General features: G+C 36.8%; 1 protein-coding gene across 1 annotated transcript in view; it reads right to left on the reverse strand.

Annotated features, from left to right (window-relative positions):
• Window positions 1-20,626, reverse strand: part of ROBO1 (roundabout guidance receptor 1) — a 293,520-nt gene that overhangs the window by 236,682 nt on the left and 36,212 nt on the right. The window contains exon 2 of the mRNA XM_058856411.1: window positions 13,547-13,873. Coding sequence (XP_058712394.1) covers window positions 13,547-13,873 — 327 coding nt within the window. The remainder of the gene's footprint in view (window positions 1-13,546; window positions 13,874-20,626) is intronic.

A 20,626-nucleotide genomic window follows, 5' to 3' on the forward strand; every position in this document is an offset into this window, starting at 1 on the left:
AGGCTCATAAAAGATCTTTATTGCGTGCAGTAATTGAAAATGTATTTTGTATTTTATTTTTTAAGGTAGAATTTCTCCTTGTATTAAATTAACAGAGTTTTGAAAAAGATGCCTGAATAAATTTCGGCAGAATTTATATTTTAAGTAAGATATGCACAAAACTTACATAATGCACACATGTATGCTTAATTAAACAATTTAAATCATAATGCTAGTATAAATTTAATTTAGAAGATCAAAGGTATGTTATATAAAAAGTTAAAACGGTTATTACCTTAAGCAATTGGATCTACATGAACACTGACACATCTTAATGTTCCATTCAGTTATTTCCCTTGTAATTAAAAAAAGCAATGCCATGTCTTCCAAAGTTTGATACTCTGCTAGGCCTATAGAAGAGCTTAGCTGTGATTTTTCATTCCCACTATGCAAATATATTTCAGATTCAATTTCAACTCCTCAACCAGAAGAATCTCCAATACTATCTATAGTGGGAACAATTAGATGCAAATAATCATCAGGCATTAGGCACACTAAGCCATATATCTCAACAAATCATCTTAGCCAAACTAATACCCTCCAAGGGAAGTAATTATTATCTCTCCAAATCATTTAAATAGAAAGACAGAAGCTCAAATAATTAAAAGTCAAGAATAAAGAGATCATTACTGTTAACATGCCTTCCTGTGCTTTAGGTCTCAGCCACAACCCAGTGCTGAATGTAGAGCCAACACCACACATCATCAGGAACAATAACCTGTTCACTTGCATACGGCCAGAAGTTACCAAATTCCAGAGGGGCTGTCAACACAGCTTCAAAAAATATAAAACCTTGGAAATAACAGATGCACAAAATTTTACCTAGCTTGGACAGATCCATTAAAGAGAGTTTCCCTGGTTTCTTGTAAGTAATGATTCTATTTTCAAGCCTGACCTGATAGTGCCCTTCCTTTGTTCCCAAGTCCCTGCAGCTGCCCCAACTCTAAAGAATACCAAAAACCCTGAGATCCAGAAGAGGAGACATAAGGTGGCCCATTAAGGACTAAAACTGCAGGTATAACAGCATTATCAGAAAACAGTTATGATTTTAAGAGCCCCCAGAAAAAGGGGAAGAGAGGAGAAAAGTGAGGAGGCATGAAGCCCTTAGGGACTGGCACCTTCTGCCACTGGGCAAGACTCTTCATTTTCTTACACAATCCCAGCTGGCAGATCTGATCAAGCTGAGTGCCCACAGGCTGAGGAATAAAAAAACCTTTACCTGCTTTGCGCTGTGCACACATCAAAATACTTTTAAACAAAATCTGCTGAGCAAGACTAGTGTGTAACCAGCTCCTTTCAACTGTTTCCTGCTCTTTTGGTGGTCTATGGCTTTTACAAGATGCCATCAAGATGAATTACAGACAGAGACAGTAACTAAAGTCTGGTGAATAGTTAATGCCTTTGGATGTAGACCACAGGCCAATTCAAACTTTCTGCTAAGCTCTTTAAAGATACCACACAGAGCTTCTTGCAGTCTTGTGTGTCAGTTCATTTCAATATAGGAATACTCCAACTGAATGTTTAAAAACAGAACAAACACAAACCCAAAGACTTTAAAATACACATTTCCTCATTCAAGTATGATATGACCAAGGGAAATAAGATTTCCCATGAAAGAAAAGCTTATTAAAAACTACCACTTTTCCAACAATGCTTCTCAAGTTCTCTTCTGCCCCTTCTGCTTTGCTTGGATTCACTAAAGAATAACAGTATTTCTTCAAGACACTAATTCAGGCTAATTATTCCTAACTTCTTAAGGAGCCTGAATAGTCTGAACTGTACACTTACTTTCTCATCCTGTGATTTTCCTTACTGTATTCTTAATTGAAGAATAAATAGCAGTAGTGAAATAAACCCCAATGCTGATTTAAATTCCCAGAGCAGTATGAAAGCTTAAGTACAGCAAAACAAGCAGTGTTTTACTACTGATTTACTTTGTAGGCACAGAATTGTTTATGCCTCCTTCAAGCTGTAGCTGTGGTCAGGGTAGCACACATAGAAATAGTTTGATAGAGACAGAATCCCTGCATCTGTGGTCATGGAATTACAGTCCTCATTGGCATTTCTATACTAAATGAGTTAACTTGTAGCCTCAGGCTAACTCTGAACATTTGCTTTAACAAAACTACACTAGGCTGAGCAGAAGTCTCATGCATCCCAAGCTTTTGAAATTTGGAATAACCTGTGCAGCTTTTCTGAGCCCATTCCAGCTTTCCAATGTCCTTTTTTGTGCATGTGAGTGGATTCAGCATTCCAGTAATTGTCTCACTGATGAGTCACCTGTACCTTATCTCTTTACTTGTATTTCACAGCTCGATTAAAAATCTTCTTAGACTATCTAATGTGATTCCAGGTCCTGTGAAGCATCACTCTCTTAACAGACTATGGTCCCATAATGCAAAACTTCTGAACTTAGTTATACCTTTCATGTTCAGACATATGATGTGGCATTTCAATGCAAGCATATACTTGCCAGGCCATTCAGTTCAAATATGGAGAGTGGACTTAGCTTTACAACTACTGGTTTATCTGGGTTTTTTATCTTGTTTATCTTACTTGTCTTATGTGCAAATCCTTCAAATTGTGACTGATGATTATTGGGTAAATGCATTTGGAACTATGCACATCTACTCTTTCCACCTCTACCTACTAAACCAGTGTGTCTGTGTGTGTGTGTGTTTAGAGGAAAGGGTCACTGCTTGACTCTTTTCACAAAGTAGTCAGATAATTTGAAGCAAAGTAAATCAGTTTTTTACCATTAGTTTACACTGCTCTTCTACAGATGAGCTCTACTCACACTCACCTAATCCTCTAGGAAGACTGGTTTAAATCAGGTTTCTTTTTTGTCATAACTGAAGTCAGGAAAAAATTAAGCTTACTTTCTGCTTTCCAGTAACAAAATATTTAAATGATGACAGCACACTGAAGGAGCAAAACCAGGGACTGTAACTGCTAATTACTGCTCCCATTTTCTACCCTCCTAACTTTGAAGCTCTGCATCTATTCCATGACATAGAGCAGAAATATGCATGAGTTGCAATTCTCCCTCTACAACTGGGATAACTAATTGACAGCCTGAAGGCTGAATCCAGCTCTGCAAGATGGTTTTACTTGGATCCCACGATGGCCTAGAGCAAAGACAGCACATCATGTACTGTGCTAAACAATTTGCTTAGCCCACAGGAGAGCGGGGAAGAGAGAAAGGGAGTGAGGAGAAGTAGGGAGTGGGAGGAACAAAAGAACATGGGTGATGGCTGAGGGGCTAGAATGGAAGTGTGACACTTCCAGCACTTCCCCACCTTCCCAAATTGCCTGTCCAGAGGGCAGCTTGTGTGGGGCAGAGCTGGAGCAAGCTGGGTCCTTCAGAGCATCTGCCCTGAACCGGGCTAAGCCAGAGGAGCGACCACCACCACACCAGGCTCTCAGGCCCCCACACCTTTTGTGATGAGACTTGCAGAGATAGTTTTGCCAGATCTCTGTGTAATCAGGGAGGACCATGAGCTGGTGCCCCAAGATCCCCTACAACAAACAGGGGGAGGAAGGCAGCACCAGTCCATGGGAACTGCAATCTCTCCAACGAGAGGTCACGCTGCCAGAGCAGATCACCTGCAAGTTCCTGGCCTAGACACAAAATCTTCACATCCTCTATCACAGAACTACTGAATAAACTAGGTTGGAGAAGACCTCTGCGATCATTAAGTCTAACCTGTTACCTAACATTACCTTATCAGTTAAACCATGGCACGGAGTGCTTCATCGAGTTCATGTAATAAAGGGTCTGAATTTTAATTTAGACACTGTCCCTGAGCATGAGTGAAATTAAAATCAATGATTCTCATCTGCTTCTGCGGGAGCAGTCCTAAGCCCAGCAGGAACACAGTGAGCTGAAGGAAGAAAAACAAGTATCCCTATTTCCATCATCTTCTTCAGCACCTACACATTTCATTTTTTTTTGGCCTAACTCACTGGGCAGCAGAGGGTTAAAGACTCAATCATCTTGATATATTCATCTGAGCCATGAGCAGCTGGCAGGGAAAAAACAAAAAAATAATGAGGCCCATAACCATAGGGAATCAGCAATACAGGCTCTAGAGGAATAAATCCAGGAAAATGGAAAATTACAAGTTAGAGAACTCATTTTTTATCCCAGCACCACCCAAAAGGGGTAATTTTTGGAACATTTCAAAGGGTTTCCAAAGTTATTTGTAATTAGTGCTAAAAATTGCTATGAAACATTTCAATTAGTCCTTTAAACAGAGCAATGAAGAGCAGTCTTGTGAGGAACAAACAGAACTGCCAGAGAGCTCCCGATCTCTCCAGAGCTGACAGATTTTTTCGTGACTGAGATCAAGATTTAATTTCTTACTGCCTCAGTTCTTCTGTCTAGAAAACAGCAAGATCACCTTCATTCCCAAATATGGGCATATTTAAGTATTATAAAATGCTTTTAAAAACTTCTTTTGGAACACCCACTTATAAATAGGAGAGAGGAGTTTCCATGGTATTCTTTCAAAAGGAAAACAATGCTAAGGTGCTGGAATAGAAGCATCCCTTGATTCTTTTTCTCTGTATAGAGACAAAATTTACTGAAGTGAGCTGATCTTTATGGTTTTGTTTTTCACTTTGGGAAAATATTGTGACTATTTTTGGGTATAAAAACCTAATTACTTCAGTTACCATGTTAAAACAAAATCATTTGCAATGCTTACCATTACACCTTTTATTAATATCAAAGGATTGGTCCATCCCATTCAGAGTGAAAGAGCTACATCTGGAGATTTTTTTTTATATTTTACTAGCTAATTCCACAATGGTAGCTTTGAATATTTCAGTGTCCACTTCTTCAGTAATTATTATTTAAGGTCTAATACATTTTATGTGATAAAGAAATTTCGCTACCATACAAGTATCTTGCCAAAAATGCTGCTTGATGCCTACTTATGAAAGGCCAGACCTTTACACTGGATTTTATATTTATTCAGAAAGTGAAGCATAGGCAAGTTTTCATATATTTGAGGAAAACTTGATCTATTAAGAAAACAAAATCATAGGTATTACAAAGAGCAGTCTAGAAGGCACCACTTCAAAAAAAAATCTCAGTAAAGTTACTTTATCAGTGGAGCCTTTCCTGTTTTAAAACCATACCACACACTACACCAAAGAACTAATTCCACTAATAAAACTGGAGCCATACAAATTCTCTTCAGATAAAGATGTCTACAAGAGAGACTTGCTAGTGTCTGATAAAAAATTTAAGAACACCATGGTATTCAAGGAATCTGCTTAATTATTGCCATCTTACTCTTGCAGAATTCTTAGTGTAGGTTTCAGGTGAAAAAAAATAATTCATTTATTTTAACATCAGAGAAAAGCCCGTAAGTTTTTTACAAAACAGTCTATCAGAAATATTATTGTTAAGTAAGGATAAGGCATTGAGCTGAAAACCAGACTTTTAACACTAACACTTTCTGCCAGGAAAGCATTTACTAACAGGAATTGGGGAACAAAAGCAACCAAAAATGCCTTTGCATCTGGAAATGGTTACCAAAATGGCAACTATGTATAAAGTAGCCCAATCACATAACCCTAAGACTCTTTTTTTATTTTAAAAGCAAGTGTTACAAAAACTATTTGACACTTCACCCTTTTTTCCCTTAAACTCAAATACTTTAAAGTTATAAATTAATTCAAAACTAACAAACAAGCTTTTTTTGTGTGGGTTTTTTTTTCCCTCCACCTTATTGTGACCTTTTGGAACTGAGTTATATAGCACATATATAGGTAAAAAATTAAATTTCAGTCTAGCCAGCTCTAACACAGCTCCTCTCCCCAATCAATTTTGATAGCATAGAAGCACAAAGAAGCCCAGTTTAGAGAGTCCACATGTGTTTAATCTTTGATTAATTGAACAAAAACTAAGCGCCTCCAGACATATTTCTTTTAATCACAGGAAAGATATCTTTTCAGTTGCTTTGCTAGTAGGAGAGAGTCAGCAGATGTCTGCCTGGTCTAAAGGGAATTTCTGTTTCTCTGGAGAAAACAGTTTAAATAGGAGAGGAACAGACATATGCTGACTATGCACTGCTTAACAGATGACGTAGAGAAGCATCTACTACCTCAGGGAGTGAACGGGGCAGTTTTCAAATTAAATTTCTTTCAAATTCAAAGCCATCAGCTGAAATCAATTTACATACAGGATGCAAGTCAAGTCAGACAGCTCTCATCAAAACAGCTCACAGACACAAAGATGCAAATCTATCTTTGTCAGCAGTATGATCTCAAAGAAAGGTTTTAACCTGATGACAGTAAACAGGAAAAATAAAAATTACTTTATTCAAAATTTTAAACACAGCTGATACTTTTGGTTTCTGGGGAATGATAATTCAAAATAATATTTTTAAAATATTGAGTATTTTCCAAATACTCTAAATTCATATACAAAATGTATTGACTAAACACAAATTTATTTCCAAATATTAACTCAGAAGCAAGACTTTAAAAAAAGTTTTTCTGAAGTTCTGAAAGTGTCATATTGGGGGAAAAAAGCATCAGAACAACCAATGCATGAGGATTGCTAGTCAACATTTTACTTGTCTGACTTTATACTTCTGCCTACGGGCATATGTCCTGCATCATCAGCTAGGAAATGGAAAGACTTATAAAAATAGGAATGATCTTCACTTCATCTAGTTGTACCAAGATGTCTTGGGGGAGGGAGGAGCAGGAGGGGTGAAGGTGGGGGAAGAAAGATCAACAATCTAAAGCAGAAACTGGGGGAAAATGTACTAGACACCTCTTAGATGAAAACACCATACAAAGACTTCCTTGGACCAGAGGAAACTCACAACCAGGAAAAAAGAGGAGACAGCCAATGGTCCCAGTTAATTTGATAACTTGCACTAAAGAGTGCAAGTTCAGTCCCTCTGAACTCTGCTTGAGGCTCAATCCTTCCCAGCCCTCAGGCACACACACAGGCTGGAAAACTACTGAACAGCACATCACTTAATGCCATGGAGAAGGGAAGAAAAATAAGCATCAGACACTGAAAGCAAAATTTGGTATCAAAATCTCCTTTTCCTCCTTCATGCAATTAGGAGATCTGTTTTTATTTGCATTTACACTTGATGTTAAGAGTCCAAATTGTCTTCCACAGGCAAAGAATAGCACAACTAAGGAGATCTTTGTATTAATTCACTATATTGGCTGGATTCAGGAAAAATACTTAAATACTCATCTCAGATTCATGCTTGAAATAGTAGGGCCCTTCAACCTGAACAATTTTGATTCAATTTTTTTCTTTGAAACTAACAACTTGATGATTAAATGCAAAAAGCAAAGCTTTCACCTCAATTGAAGAGCCAGATTCCCCAGTTTTGGTTCATGGTTTCAGATAATCTTTTACCCATCAGAGCTCCCATTTCATAAAATGACTGCCACCAAATTGTTTGATTTATGAATTCACTGAGCTGCACAGGAATTTCTGCCAAGACTATAAAACATCTAATTTTGCTTAATCATCCATCCCAGCACGGGCACCATAACATCCTAAATTACTCATCAGCTTAAGAAAAATCTGTTTATTCACAGTATCACAACCCATCAAGAACTGAACTCCTAAATTCCTCTGTTCTGCATAGTTTCTGGGAAAACACAGACATGTAAGAACAATTTTCAGGCAAAGTGTTCATTATTTTGCCCTGATCTTGGCAGGAGTAGATAATTTCATTGAATAGGAATCTTTTATTTATGTGCTCTGTTTTCACAGTGGTTGAAAGTCTCATGTAACAGCATCCATGAAAAATTTTCATTTTTTAAGTATCACTGTTATCCATTGACAATAACATTCACCTGTGAGCTGTTTTGATACAGAATTAGCTATGAAACTCAAATATGTTGGCACGCATCCACAATGAAAGTCCTCTTAGTCTGCTTCCAAAATCTAGTGAATCTCAGCACTTCAGATGTAGTATGGAAGACACTTCCAAACATACTCACAGAACAATTGAAAATACGAATCTCATGATTTTTAAGACTTTCAAGAACTAATCTTACAAATTTCCAAGTACATACAAGTTCCACTTTAGTTAATAAACATGGAAATTTCCTTTAATAATAGACTTAGACATAACTGTAGAATGAACTTCTGCCATACCAAACTTACAGGTAGAAGCATATTTAAGTTACAGCATTTCCAGTCAAGCCTCACTGCTTTAGTTTTCTCTAGGTTGGGTTTTAATGTTGTTGCTGGTTTTGTTCTTTTTTTTAATCTCTAGCATTTTGTTTTTCTTAAGTCTGTACCTGAGTTTATTCCTTAATGCATGCATTAACCTTTTAACCCCCTCTACAGCAAGCACAGCCAGTAACTCTATTATTTTATCCATTTATTTCATGAGTGCAAGCAAAGGACTCAAAAAAGACAGACCTTTTGTGATACCTTAAAACCAACCATTTAATTGAAATGAAGCCCTGATTTTTGTGAGACTTTGCCAAATAAAACTGTAAGCAACATAAACAGCACATGCTTGCCATGCACATGGGATGCCTCAAATGATGGAATTTCTGATATGCATCCAAAATGTTTTATTTGTTCTCGTACAGCTGAAGAAGGGAGTTATTTTTCCCATCTCAACATGTCAGTGATCACACATAAGGTCTATTTAAACAAATTTAATTGTCTGCATTTTGACAATATTGCATAACTTGTAGGCAATAATACATTCAATAACTGAGGAAGGCTGTATATTAACTAAAATTAATGAAAAATGAGAAAGAATTTTGCAGCTAATTGAGCAGCTTATATTGTGCATAATAGGAAAACGAACTACAGGAAAGTCATAACTGATCTTCAGATTCTATAATCTTAAAACTAACAAAGCATTTTTAGAACTAGAGCTGTCATTTACTATGCACTGGAAATTATGTTATGATGATGACAAAGCTACACATGAAAGAATCATGCCAAATACCTTGGTCATAAATATACCCCTTCTCTAAAAACTCACTCTGACAAGGCAAGGGGTGAGGGGAAAGAACTTTTGTGGCAAAAGAGAAATAAGCTTTGAGAAATATGATTTGAAAAACAGATTTGCAGAGTCCCTGACTAGCAAACATAACCAACTTCATTTGTATTTGATTTTTTCTTAACAGCCTGAAAAATCCTTAGAGTAGAGAAAGGAAGATTAATACACCCTTGCAGTTATTGCTGCCACTCTCGAGATAAGCAGGCTTCTACAAAACTGTTACTTAATAGATATCCACAAGATCCAGAGATACAATTTTCCTCAAAAAGGAATAACAGAAAAAAAAAATAAAAAAAGTAAACACTTGAATCAAACTATCACTCACCAATAAATGAATTTAATCAGGTGCATCCATTCACCAGATAACCCTGAGAGATTTAAACAGCTTGCAGACACTTTTCAGTCTGCTAATGCACTTTTTCAAAACTGCTTCTACTTCTCTACTCTGAAAAACAACTTTGTTTTCCAACTGTTTATGTGATAGCCAGAACAGTCTTCAGCCTTTACTCGGAGGATGAAGTATGATTCCACTTTCTTCTCCCACCTGTAAAAGCTGACATTTATAGAGAGAATTAGCCAGCTTCATTTTGACAGGGACATGCCCTTTCTACGTTCTTTAGGACCTTTCACCAGCAGAGAACATGTCACTGGTAGGCAGTAATCCAAAACCAGTTACATTCCTCCAAAACAAAACATGGAGCTAATTTAAGTAGGTCTCTGGTGATCAAAAGGCTGAGTTCAGGAAGTCAGGAAGAGGGAGGGAGACAGACCTGGAGCAGCCTCAGTCTGGAGGATGCCTCCAGCCCTGTTACCTGATTATCCCATCATTCACCCCTTCTGGGCCACTCTGCAGAAGCTGCATCCTTCTGCAAATGAACTCCAAACACATACAGCCAGTCTACATTTCAAAAAGTTGTGGAAATGGGATTTCAAATACAGGTGAAACAAGTCAACTTAAAAAAAAAAATAAATGCCCCAGTTAAACAGGAGTTACATTGCTTATTTGACTGACTTGTGATTCACATTTCTGTTCTTGTTTATGCAAATTTATCTCTTTCCCATTTATGAAGATACGACAGATCTAAATTACAGAGAAAATGTGAAGTAATAGTGAATTACAAAGCTGCTTTGCACAGAGCTGTGTAACAGAGTTTTACTAGTCTCCAAAGGTCTGAAAGATTTTAATCCCTGAAATAACAAGTGGCTGGCTAAAAAACATGTTTGGTAGATGTAGGATACCACTCTTCACCAGCCAGAGGACCACCTTGTTTTTAAGGATTTTTAGGGGATGGGGCATGGTTTCAAAGTAATAACCACAGAAACTTAAGCATAAACAACTGTACAAATACTTTTATATAAAAGAAAATAGGACTGTGGAGAAGATGCAACAAGTCCTTAATGCTGTGTGTAGACACATGGCATCTTCAAGCATTCTGGAATGGTCACAAGAGCCATAGATTGAATAAGAGACTTATTTAATTCAATTTGCTGATAATAAATGCTATTTAGGTCATGTTCAATGGTACTAATTGAGGACTAACAATATCATCACTTGGATATATATCAGTGGAATAAAATGCAGCACCCTCTGGATTAAATTAAATGACAGGCAAATGTCAGTCATGTCACCAAGGAGAAAGGGACAAAGCAGAGGGAAAATCATCTTCAACTCTGATTTAAGTCACTGCTCCCCTGTGGTAACTAAATCTAAAGCCGTTTTGAAAGCTCTTAAAACACACAGATATCTTAAAAAGATGAAATTGCTTCTAATACAGTGCAATCTTCTGAAATCTTTGTAGCTCTGAAATCCCACTACATTTCCTTCTTTGCAACTGTGGAATCTAAGCATAGTGTGCTTAAGGAAGTTGTCCATCTGATTACATATGCAACAAATTCTCTTTGTGGATTAATCTCAAAAGATGAGCATGGGAACTGCTTAAAAAGTTGAAAAATAATTGCATGAAGGCATAACAGACATGAAAAGTTACTTTAGTATTAACCTGAATCTAAAGTCAGGTGTACAACACTCCTTTAAAAGAAAAGGAACTTCATATAACTGAACGTGTTACTATAGAAGATGATGGAAGAGAAGTGATAAACTTCCTATCACATTGTGAAACAAACTGGTGCAAACATGAGCTGCCTCTTCCAGTCAGAGTTAGCAGGTAAACTCAAAAACATGATGCTGCTTCCTGTTTCACAAAAGGTTTTTAGTTAAAATTGTAGCATCAAAGCATATAATGAGCACTCTTAATCATACTCTGTACTTTGTGAAAAGCACAAATCAAACAAAGGCAATTTGACTCTGTAACTATACAAAAATTAAACTGTAACATACGGATTTCTAAACCAGCAAGTGTGTGTGTCTACAGGCATACAAATGTAAATGCTTTGTGCTCAGCACAATGTACTGAGAACAAATCAGCAAACTGCTGTGAACGTAGCTCCAGTTTATAATGACGACAGCATCACACCTATAAAGCAGAGCTTTTTAATTTAATGTAAATTTATTCCACCAGCCTTCAACTCTTTCCTTGTTCCTCACTTCTTCTGCATTATTTGAAGTGTTTTGGTGCTATTGCATTATCACATCAGTACCTTTCTACTAAAAATATAACCTTTGCTGTTAAAATTCTTTGTCTATGATGTCCTGGTATGCAACTAAAACTGTTTATCATTATACCTACAAATCTGATTGTCAAATAAAGATTGTGATTTTTTAAATTTTTTTTTCATTTACAGCATTGTTGGTGTTTTTTTTTGATAAAAGCCCTTGATAAAAGGGCTAGTGACATCCACTTTGAGGAATATTAACAATTTAATGCTACATTTTTGTTAAATGGTGTACATTTATACACCTCCAAGATTGTTATTTTTGTCTCAAGTGTTGGCAGAAGCTCTTCAAAAATTTGTGGCAATATCAATATTTTGCATTTAGACCCTGTAAGACTCTCTACTATAATCACCTGAAAATTAGTTGAGCCAGGGGTGACAAACACATTTAATAACTATGCACCAGTTGAATTGATGCATGCCACAGTGCATCAATCATTGAAGTCCACCTCAGGTTTCTGGGTTCTGATGAGAAACACAGAAACACTGTGCTTCAAGGTACATCAGAAACTTAAAGAAAGTGAAATAAGCACTGAACATTAAAACCCCTTCTAAGAACCAAGGTGAAGTGCTATAAATGAAACAGCAATGAGATAAAAATCAAGATCTCAACCATTAATGCCCACTCAAAATTACACTTACACGATAGAAGATAATAGCATTTGGGAGTAAAGAGTCAGAGTATGATTCAAACAAGTTTACACATTTACTGGATAAGCCTACTTCCAGCTACCCAGAAACTGATTACTTTTATCGCTAGAAGTGGTTAGGAAGGAAGCAGCACGATCTTAATCACGTATATCTACGCTGTTATATGTGAAGCTTAAGATCTTTCTGGTGCAGTTATCAAAGTCCTTGGGATTGTCTTGAATGTGAGGGACTAGACACAGGGCTCAAGTAAATGCTCAGATTTATAGTCTATTTCCTTGGCCTTGTGTGAGACTTATGAAAATCTAACCCTTCTAAAATTATACACCAACAGTGGCACTTAGCTTATCTAAGAGATAGGAGCCTCTTCAGAGCTCCTTAACAACATGAATCATTCAGTCAACAGAGATTAGTGTTTTCAGAGTGACTCACCCAGTTCTGTGCTGCTCTTCAACAGGACACCAGGTGGATTGCTACACATTACAAAGGAAGCCTATAAAAGCCACTTCAAAATAGATACCGAACTTTGAATTGCAAGGCTTCCTCTCATACTTTAGTACCCCCAAAACTGATTTTTTTTTTTTTTTACCTACACTTGGCCTTCCATATGAATGCTTAAACCACTTTAATGTACGCTCTCTTCCTCTACAACAAGTAGAGTTTAAAGGATAGACAGGAAGAGATAAGCATTACAAAGTGATGTGAACATACTTGACTGCTCCTTCCGTTGGCCAAATACTTAAAACCAGAGAGATAATTTTGTGGGCAAGTTCTTTTAGAGAAAAAGAAAAAAAAAAAATCTGTTTCTAAATCTGCCATTCTTCTTTCTAGTGTTTATTTGTGCAGCAATGATTATCCTGTTAGATCAAATCCTGTCTGGTTATCTTGCCTCCTATTACACACTGTAAATTGCAATATTATCTAGAGAGGAAAAAACACATATAAATTGAAACTAAGTATACAAAATCTTACAAACATAAAGCAATCATAATTTCACGGAAGCATAGAAGTAGCAAGAACGCACAAAATCCTCTGAATTTCTCCAGTGACACATCTTTTGACTCTCCTTCTATTTTCCTATCTCTGTATAAATAATAATTAACCGTGTAATTCCTTCACTGCTTTTAAGTCACTGCCTCAGAGGCAGCTCACACTTATTTTTATCTTCAAATAACATCAAAGCAAGCGGCTGTTACCAAAGTGGGGGAGGAGGGAAATGTACTTACTTGCCACCTCCAGCGATGCATTATGACTTACAGCTTCCCCGAGGTAATTCCTTGCCACACACACGTAGACCCCTTCATCCGGCCGGCTCTTGCGCCCGTGCACGATGCGTAAGAAAAATAAAGATCCGCTGGGCAGCAGCATCCGGTGGGAGCGCGGGTCATCCTTGTCTGTTTCCACCCTTTCCCCGCCCTTGTACCACTCGATGGTGGGGGTCGGCCTTCCCTCTGCCTTGCAGTTCAGAGTGGCTGGTTCTCCTTTGGAAACAATCAGATCGGAGGGGTGTTCCACGATTCGAGGCGGGAAATCCTCCTGTCGAAGACGGGAACCTGCAAGGTAAAAAGGTAAAGTTTTCTTAGGAAATCACAGGTACAGTCACGGTGTTTTGCAAAACAACTGCTTAGCCATCACCTCGTAGCACAGCATTTAATAAGAGCAGCTGTTAACATCCTAAAGTACACAAAAGAGAACCCTAGTGCACTTCAATGTGTGCCAGGTTCTCCCAAGTGAGTATGTTCAAAAGCATTTTTTCAACAGGGGACCTAATTTTAGTGAATGGCCACATTCCAAAATCACATCCATCTTTACATGGATCAATTCTTGTACATAAATTTATACATACGTGCATATGCATATCTTGAACTACAAAAACTAGTCCTACAGATACTCCACAGGGATCAGACCACCTCAACCAGCAGAACTGGTACTTCTAATCCATAACCCAAAGTCATAGCCAACCTCATGCAACCTTCTGGAAAGGCCATTAATTCATGCAACATCTACAGAGTAACTCTAACATTTCCAGGGGCCACAGAGCTGCTTTATTTCACTTCTATTGTCGCCTCTTAAGCTCCTTGGTAAGTAGTGCCATAGAAGTATAAGTGCCTGGAGGGCCTGGGCGCTTCTTATGCCTCCTGCATCAGGGAAAATTTTTACTTCATAAAATTCTAGATGTCTCCAATTTACCAAAAACTGTGAGGAAAGATTATCCAGCATAAAAGTTACAAGCAACTAAGATGCTCTTCTGGACAAGGTAATTCTAAACAAGATGCTCTTCTAGAAAAGCATTCGATTTCAGACTATGTCAAAATTTGAGCTGATAACTTGCATTAAGAAAAAACCAACAAAAAAACCCAAACTAATAAAAGAAAAACAACCCCAAAAAACCCAACCAAACAAAAAGAAAACACAAAATAATGGAAAAAATAAAAGGAACAAAAAACCCCTAAAACCCCAAACAAACATACAACCCCAGGACTAATCTGTATAGATATACACCTTAGAAAAATATGACAACCTGCTGGGTAACCAAGAATTCCAAATTGGGAATAAACAGCTATCAAAACTTTCAGCATTTTAAAATGTTGAGTCAAATTAAAATTGCTCTTTTCCTTATTTCTCTCTGTCTTGAAGCACAACTTTGTCCTGGATAAAAATTAGCCTCTTGGGTCACTAATTCCCGATTATTAAAATCTCAGATGCCAAGATTCTTTATTAACATTATTAACATGGGGTTTGAACAGCTGCGAAGCAACAGAAAGAAACACAAGATCTATTCACTGCAGGTTAATAGACCATAAACTGATATGGAAACAGGAAAAGGAGACAAGGAGAGCTCCAGGGACTAGTGTTTTAAATATATGATAAATATGTCCTATATATACATATATAATATATATTTATGTATATAAAAGTATTTTAAAATGTACAATTTTAATTTTATTTCACATTTTCTTCACCTCAAGATAATTAAATATTTTACTAATCAGCTAGCACTTCCACATTCTCAAAAAATCTCTGTCAGTATGGCCAGACTATGGGTAGTTTTACATGAACATTACCGATCACTAAATACAAAACATTTCAAACAGCAATAAACCTACTCTTCAGATAAGGTTTGGGTAGACAGAAGCCAAGAAGCTTCCAAACCCTTTGCTGCCTGCACATCACACTAAAGCCAAATTTTAAGCAGCACCTCCAAGAGGTTTGGCACAGGCCAATCCCAGTGAAAGCAGAGCTAAGAGCACAAATAAAGAAAATTGTGCCAACCAGCACTGCTCTTTTGCAGCACCAAAAAGAAAACTCTAATAGACTTCTGTGTTCCCTGAGAACACATCTCAGTTACTGCAAAGCTGCATTTGTGTCTACTCATCCTGAACTTTCACATAGCTTTTGTGTAAAATACTCATTCAATACTTCTGCCCTCACAAGTGGGCTGGCCAATTTAAAATCCCTCTTTCCAAGGTAAAAATGCCTAGAGAGGGATTAAAAACCTTATTTTGTTTATATTTTTACTCACTTCCCATGTAATTCCCAAGGAAAGGCACTGAAACAAAGGATTACAGAGCTAAAATCAATTGCTCTAAGACACTCTGGAAAAAATAAAAAGCCAATTTTGATGTAAGATGTTTAAAAGGCAGTTAAGAAGTCTTTTAAAAACCAAAGTTTTGACATATGCTGGTATGTACTGTGCTTGAATTTTCGCAGGCAATGCTAGCTAGCCAGCACACAATACAGTACAAGCCTCCCTATTGTTTCTCTAAGCCTGGCCCAGACCACAAATAAATGAAATACCATTTTCAGATATATTGTATGCAAGCTTTCCACACTGACATTTAACTGGCTCTGCATGTACTTCAAGCACTGTACAGAATGAAAGCATAAAGACTGACCTCTAAACTTTCTTGGAAGCTGAGACTCAAAACCCTAAGCGGGGAAAAAAATCCTTCAGGATCATCCAGGAATGCTCATATATATTTTTATCTTTGCTAGATAATATTTCAGAAGATAAATAACATAAATGCCTATTAAACTATTATTTTTTACTTTAATCTTAGCATTTTATACAGTAACATTTCTCTAGCAAATTTCATAACACAATTTCATAAATCAGAAAGGTACAAAAATTGCATGATTAATTTACTGGCACATAGTGAGCATTAACCACAGATTTAGTGACAACTGCCTGAGGGGTATAATGGCCTTGACAACCAAGTTATCGTCTTTCTACGTATCTACAATTTTTTTTTTTTTTAATCTTCCTTTTATTTTAGCTAGTTATTTAAGCTGCATTTATGTTTTATTGAGAGGAAGCAGCATCAATTATCAACATAAATCTTAGAGTGGGCACCAATCCTATAATTTTACCGTCAAAAATCCTTCCCAAAAGATATTTGATTTAAAAAAAAACTAAAAAAACCTGCCAAACTCCAAAAGCTGAGCATCTAATACATACTGGATCTGCCGTTAAATATACAACAGAGCTGCCATTTCTTTTGCCCAAAGATGACAGTACTGGGGTACAGGAACTAACCAACTTGTGTTCCCTGCTTTTATTACAATTCAAATCTTTCAGAAAAAGTCAATTGGATTCCACCAATTAAACTACACCATACTAATTATTTCATGCTGCTGCTTAAAAGAACAATTATATGAAATAATGTTTCCAGTTTCTTGGACCGTGCCACAACAATTTTTCCAAGAATCCAAACAGTGACATAAACAGCTGTGAAGGTTCAAAGAAAACTTGCATTAGGTAAATGACAAACTTGTAGAAGCCAAGATTTGCCTTTATTCCCACCTTAAAACACCCTGTTTGTAGCATATTAAAACAAAATTTATTGATAAACAGCAGGGAGTGTATTTAAATATGAAAGCTGCTGATATCAGGGGTTCACACACTGTGCACCCCTTGTGTACAAACACATTCTCCTTTGCAGGAAAACAATAAAGTTCTGTGCTATTGAAATAAACTGCATCAGTCAATCTAAACCTGAGCTCAGATGGACATGGAAAACCTCATTTCCCAAGAACTATATATCTAAATAGCAATTTATCATAAGTATTATGAAGTACTGTGTGACAGACTGCATCCTTAGCCAAATTCCTAAGGGCCAGTATACTCTGTTTAGGTCCTGTTTCTTTTCCATTCCACAAATACTGGATTAACATTGATCTTCAGAGCACAAGAAACTCACTCATTCTTTCTCATTATTGAAACCCTAGGTAAGATCTGTGTAACTGGCCTATTAAAGTAATGGGTAAAATGCTAACAAACAAAACCACAAGTTAAAAAGCAGTGCTAGCTGATCCTTGCAAACAATTATACTTATCAGAACATAAAAACCTCCCCAATTCCCCAGTGTTTCCAGTACTGACTTAAGGTCTTTCAGAAACTTTTCAAAAAGTGGAGGGGAGTATCTTTGTGGTTTTATGTAAGTAGAATGGAAAGATGATCTATAAGTCTCTCGCTCTAGTGGTTAGAAATCTTTTCCTACTCCTCAGGTTAAACATACCCCCAAATAGTAAATACCTAGTTCTTCCTGTTGGAAGTGCCCTTTAATTCAGATCTCTCCACAAACTTCTTGGAATTTTATGCCTTTGACATGTAAATTGCAATCTTTTTCTTTTTTACCAGCCTCTTGGATTCTGTGTTGTTGCTGCTCTTAGAAGTCACAAACCTGATTTCATCTGGTTTTCCCCTCATAAAATTCACTCACCTTTTCCTTGTCTTAAATTCTAGTTTATCCTTTTTGAAGATGGAAGACCCACACCATACACACCCCAGAGGCAAGCAGACTGTATCAAACACACAATGCAAAACAATGTAACATTGCACCACAGGGCAAAAAATAACTAAAGGATAAATTAAAGTATTTTTCTTAAAGCAGCTTCTCTGCCCCTGTACCTGCAGCCAACTTAACCTACTGAGTTTGCTTTGTTGCACAGACAACAAATAATTTTCAAGCAAAAACAGCACAATTGGGAAGATCCACTGAGATTTTGTCACATTCATTTCTTTCTCTCAACTTCTCCATTCTTTTAACATTCCTCCTCTTTGTATACTACACTTGTGCAGCTTCAATAAAACACCTGATTTCCTGAGCTTTGTAGCCTACTGCTACAAAGAACTGCATATTAAAAAGAGGCTATTTTGACATTTCCTTTCCAGGATTTGCGGTCATCCTTTCATAGCCAAAGACATGAAGTAATTAACAAAGACAGTAACGCTGTGCCTATTTGGATTTTCCCAAAATAGTTATATCAGAACAGAGATTTCCTTGTCTAATTCTACTTTGCTTTAAAGCAAAAAAAAGAGTAAAAACTGCATTTATTGATATTTCTGAAACACTGATTGAAGAACATAGCACTGGTATTGCTTTGGACTGAAGAAGTAAGCCTTTGACACAGAGTTTTATTTACAACAGCTGTTCATGTCTAACACCTGAACATTAAACATAGAGTCTAGAAAAACAAAAGTTACACTTTTTACCTAAATCCTGTCATTACTTTTCACAGTCATAACTCCTTTAAAAGGATGCCACCCTCATGAACAAAAATGTTCCCCTGCAAGTGAGAGAGCATTTGTACCCTAAGGAGGAAAACATACAGTTGGAATTTAACAGCACTGTCACATCAGCTGATTAATGCCCACCCGGGACTACAGGTTTATTGAAATGCATTTCAAGACATGGTAAATGGTTCCAAACACTGATCTGGGAATAGGTCCAGTTCTTTTCAATAGATACCATAAAATGTGACAAGCAAGGCTCTCATTTTGGATCAGGAGAACCTGCAATTATCTTACATCTTCCCAATGAAGAGAAACGCTCCATGCCTTTTTCTGAGAACACAGTGGAAAACAGGTGAGCAAAATGTAATGAAAAGAAAAGCCCTGAACACTACCTGATCACTCCCACCATGAAACCACAGTGATGTTCCCTGAAAAAGTTGTTCGTATTTCAGTTTACATCACCATATCCAGAAATCTTTTCATTTCCTTCCTCTGATAACTATTGAAATTTCATTGATAGATTAAATTATTAACATATTTTTGTTTTAAGTATTTCTCCTACGAAGGGATATTTTGGGGTAAAGCAAAATAATTTGCTTTAAAAACAAAATCTGATTACAAAATGTAGGCCATGGCTTTTAAAATAAAACTGCAGACATCCACAAAACATTTTTGCCACTCAAAAGACAGCAACAAAAAAACACTTCAAGGTTAAGACACCATGAATTACAATTGCATTTCTGTCATAGCTACCACACTATCAGGAGATGTCAGAAACCAGTAATTTACAGTACACTTATGGAAAAAAAAAACAACTAGGGTAATGACAGAGTGCTTGGAGTTTTAAGCCACGTCTGTCTGTCTCTTTGAAGTAAGAGATTAAATGAGAGCTGTACTAAAAATGCCTCAAATCCAGACTGATCTCGTGCCTGGCTCTTACACTGAGAGATGTAACCCAAACATTGGAAGCTACAGACATTCAATTTACACAATATTCATGACCTGGCCAACTGAACAGGAGTTAGTTGAAGTGTTGTAGCAATAAGCTAAATAAATAAAGGAGAAAAATAATTTTTAAAAAGTTTATAAATCATTGGTGTAAACGGCTTGTTTCTGTTCTTTATTCAGCAGTAATTCTGCACATATGTGATTAGGTCAGAAAAAGCCATCAGGTCTAAGCAAAAAAAATAAATCTTCCTGGAAATCTGTACATTATCTTATAGTTATTTAAATACTCTGCCTGCTGGGAATGGGGGGAAAAAATGGCAAATACTGAATTGATCAGATATTAACATTGAGTCTCCATGGATGTTCCTAAAGACTTATTTCCCAGGAGATGCTAAGAGAGACTTGCTCTCTGAAATAATCACTTTTAACCAAGAAGCCCAGAGTGGCAACAGTAAGAGTCATGCTTTAGTTTCTTAATCCAAAATTAAATTCAACTCTTCCAAATTGCTCTTGAACAAACCACTTATTTTCAAGAGACTCAGCTTTACACTCAATCCTTGTTACATGAACTCATGCTACTGGTTTGTGCAGCAGTTAGCATAAATAAGTCCTGACCTGGTTATTCATTAAATTAGCTAGAATATAAATTTAAAATAATAATATTTATATTGCGCCATGTAAGAGGTTGACATTTACATACAACCTCAGGCAATAGCTAATGTTCCCAGGGTAAGAAACTGGTCAGTTTTATGCTTTCTTTCCCTCAGTCATACTGCCTGGTAAGATATTTATCTCATCTGACTTTGGTGGATACTGGAATAGTCTGAGATGTCAGTATCTA

This window comes from Poecile atricapillus, chromosome 1 (assembly GCF_030490865.1).
Source record: "Poecile atricapillus isolate bPoeAtr1 chromosome 1, bPoeAtr1.hap1, whole genome shotgun sequence".
Taxonomy (NCBI): domain Eukaryota; kingdom Metazoa; phylum Chordata; class Aves; order Passeriformes; family Paridae; genus Poecile; species Poecile atricapillus.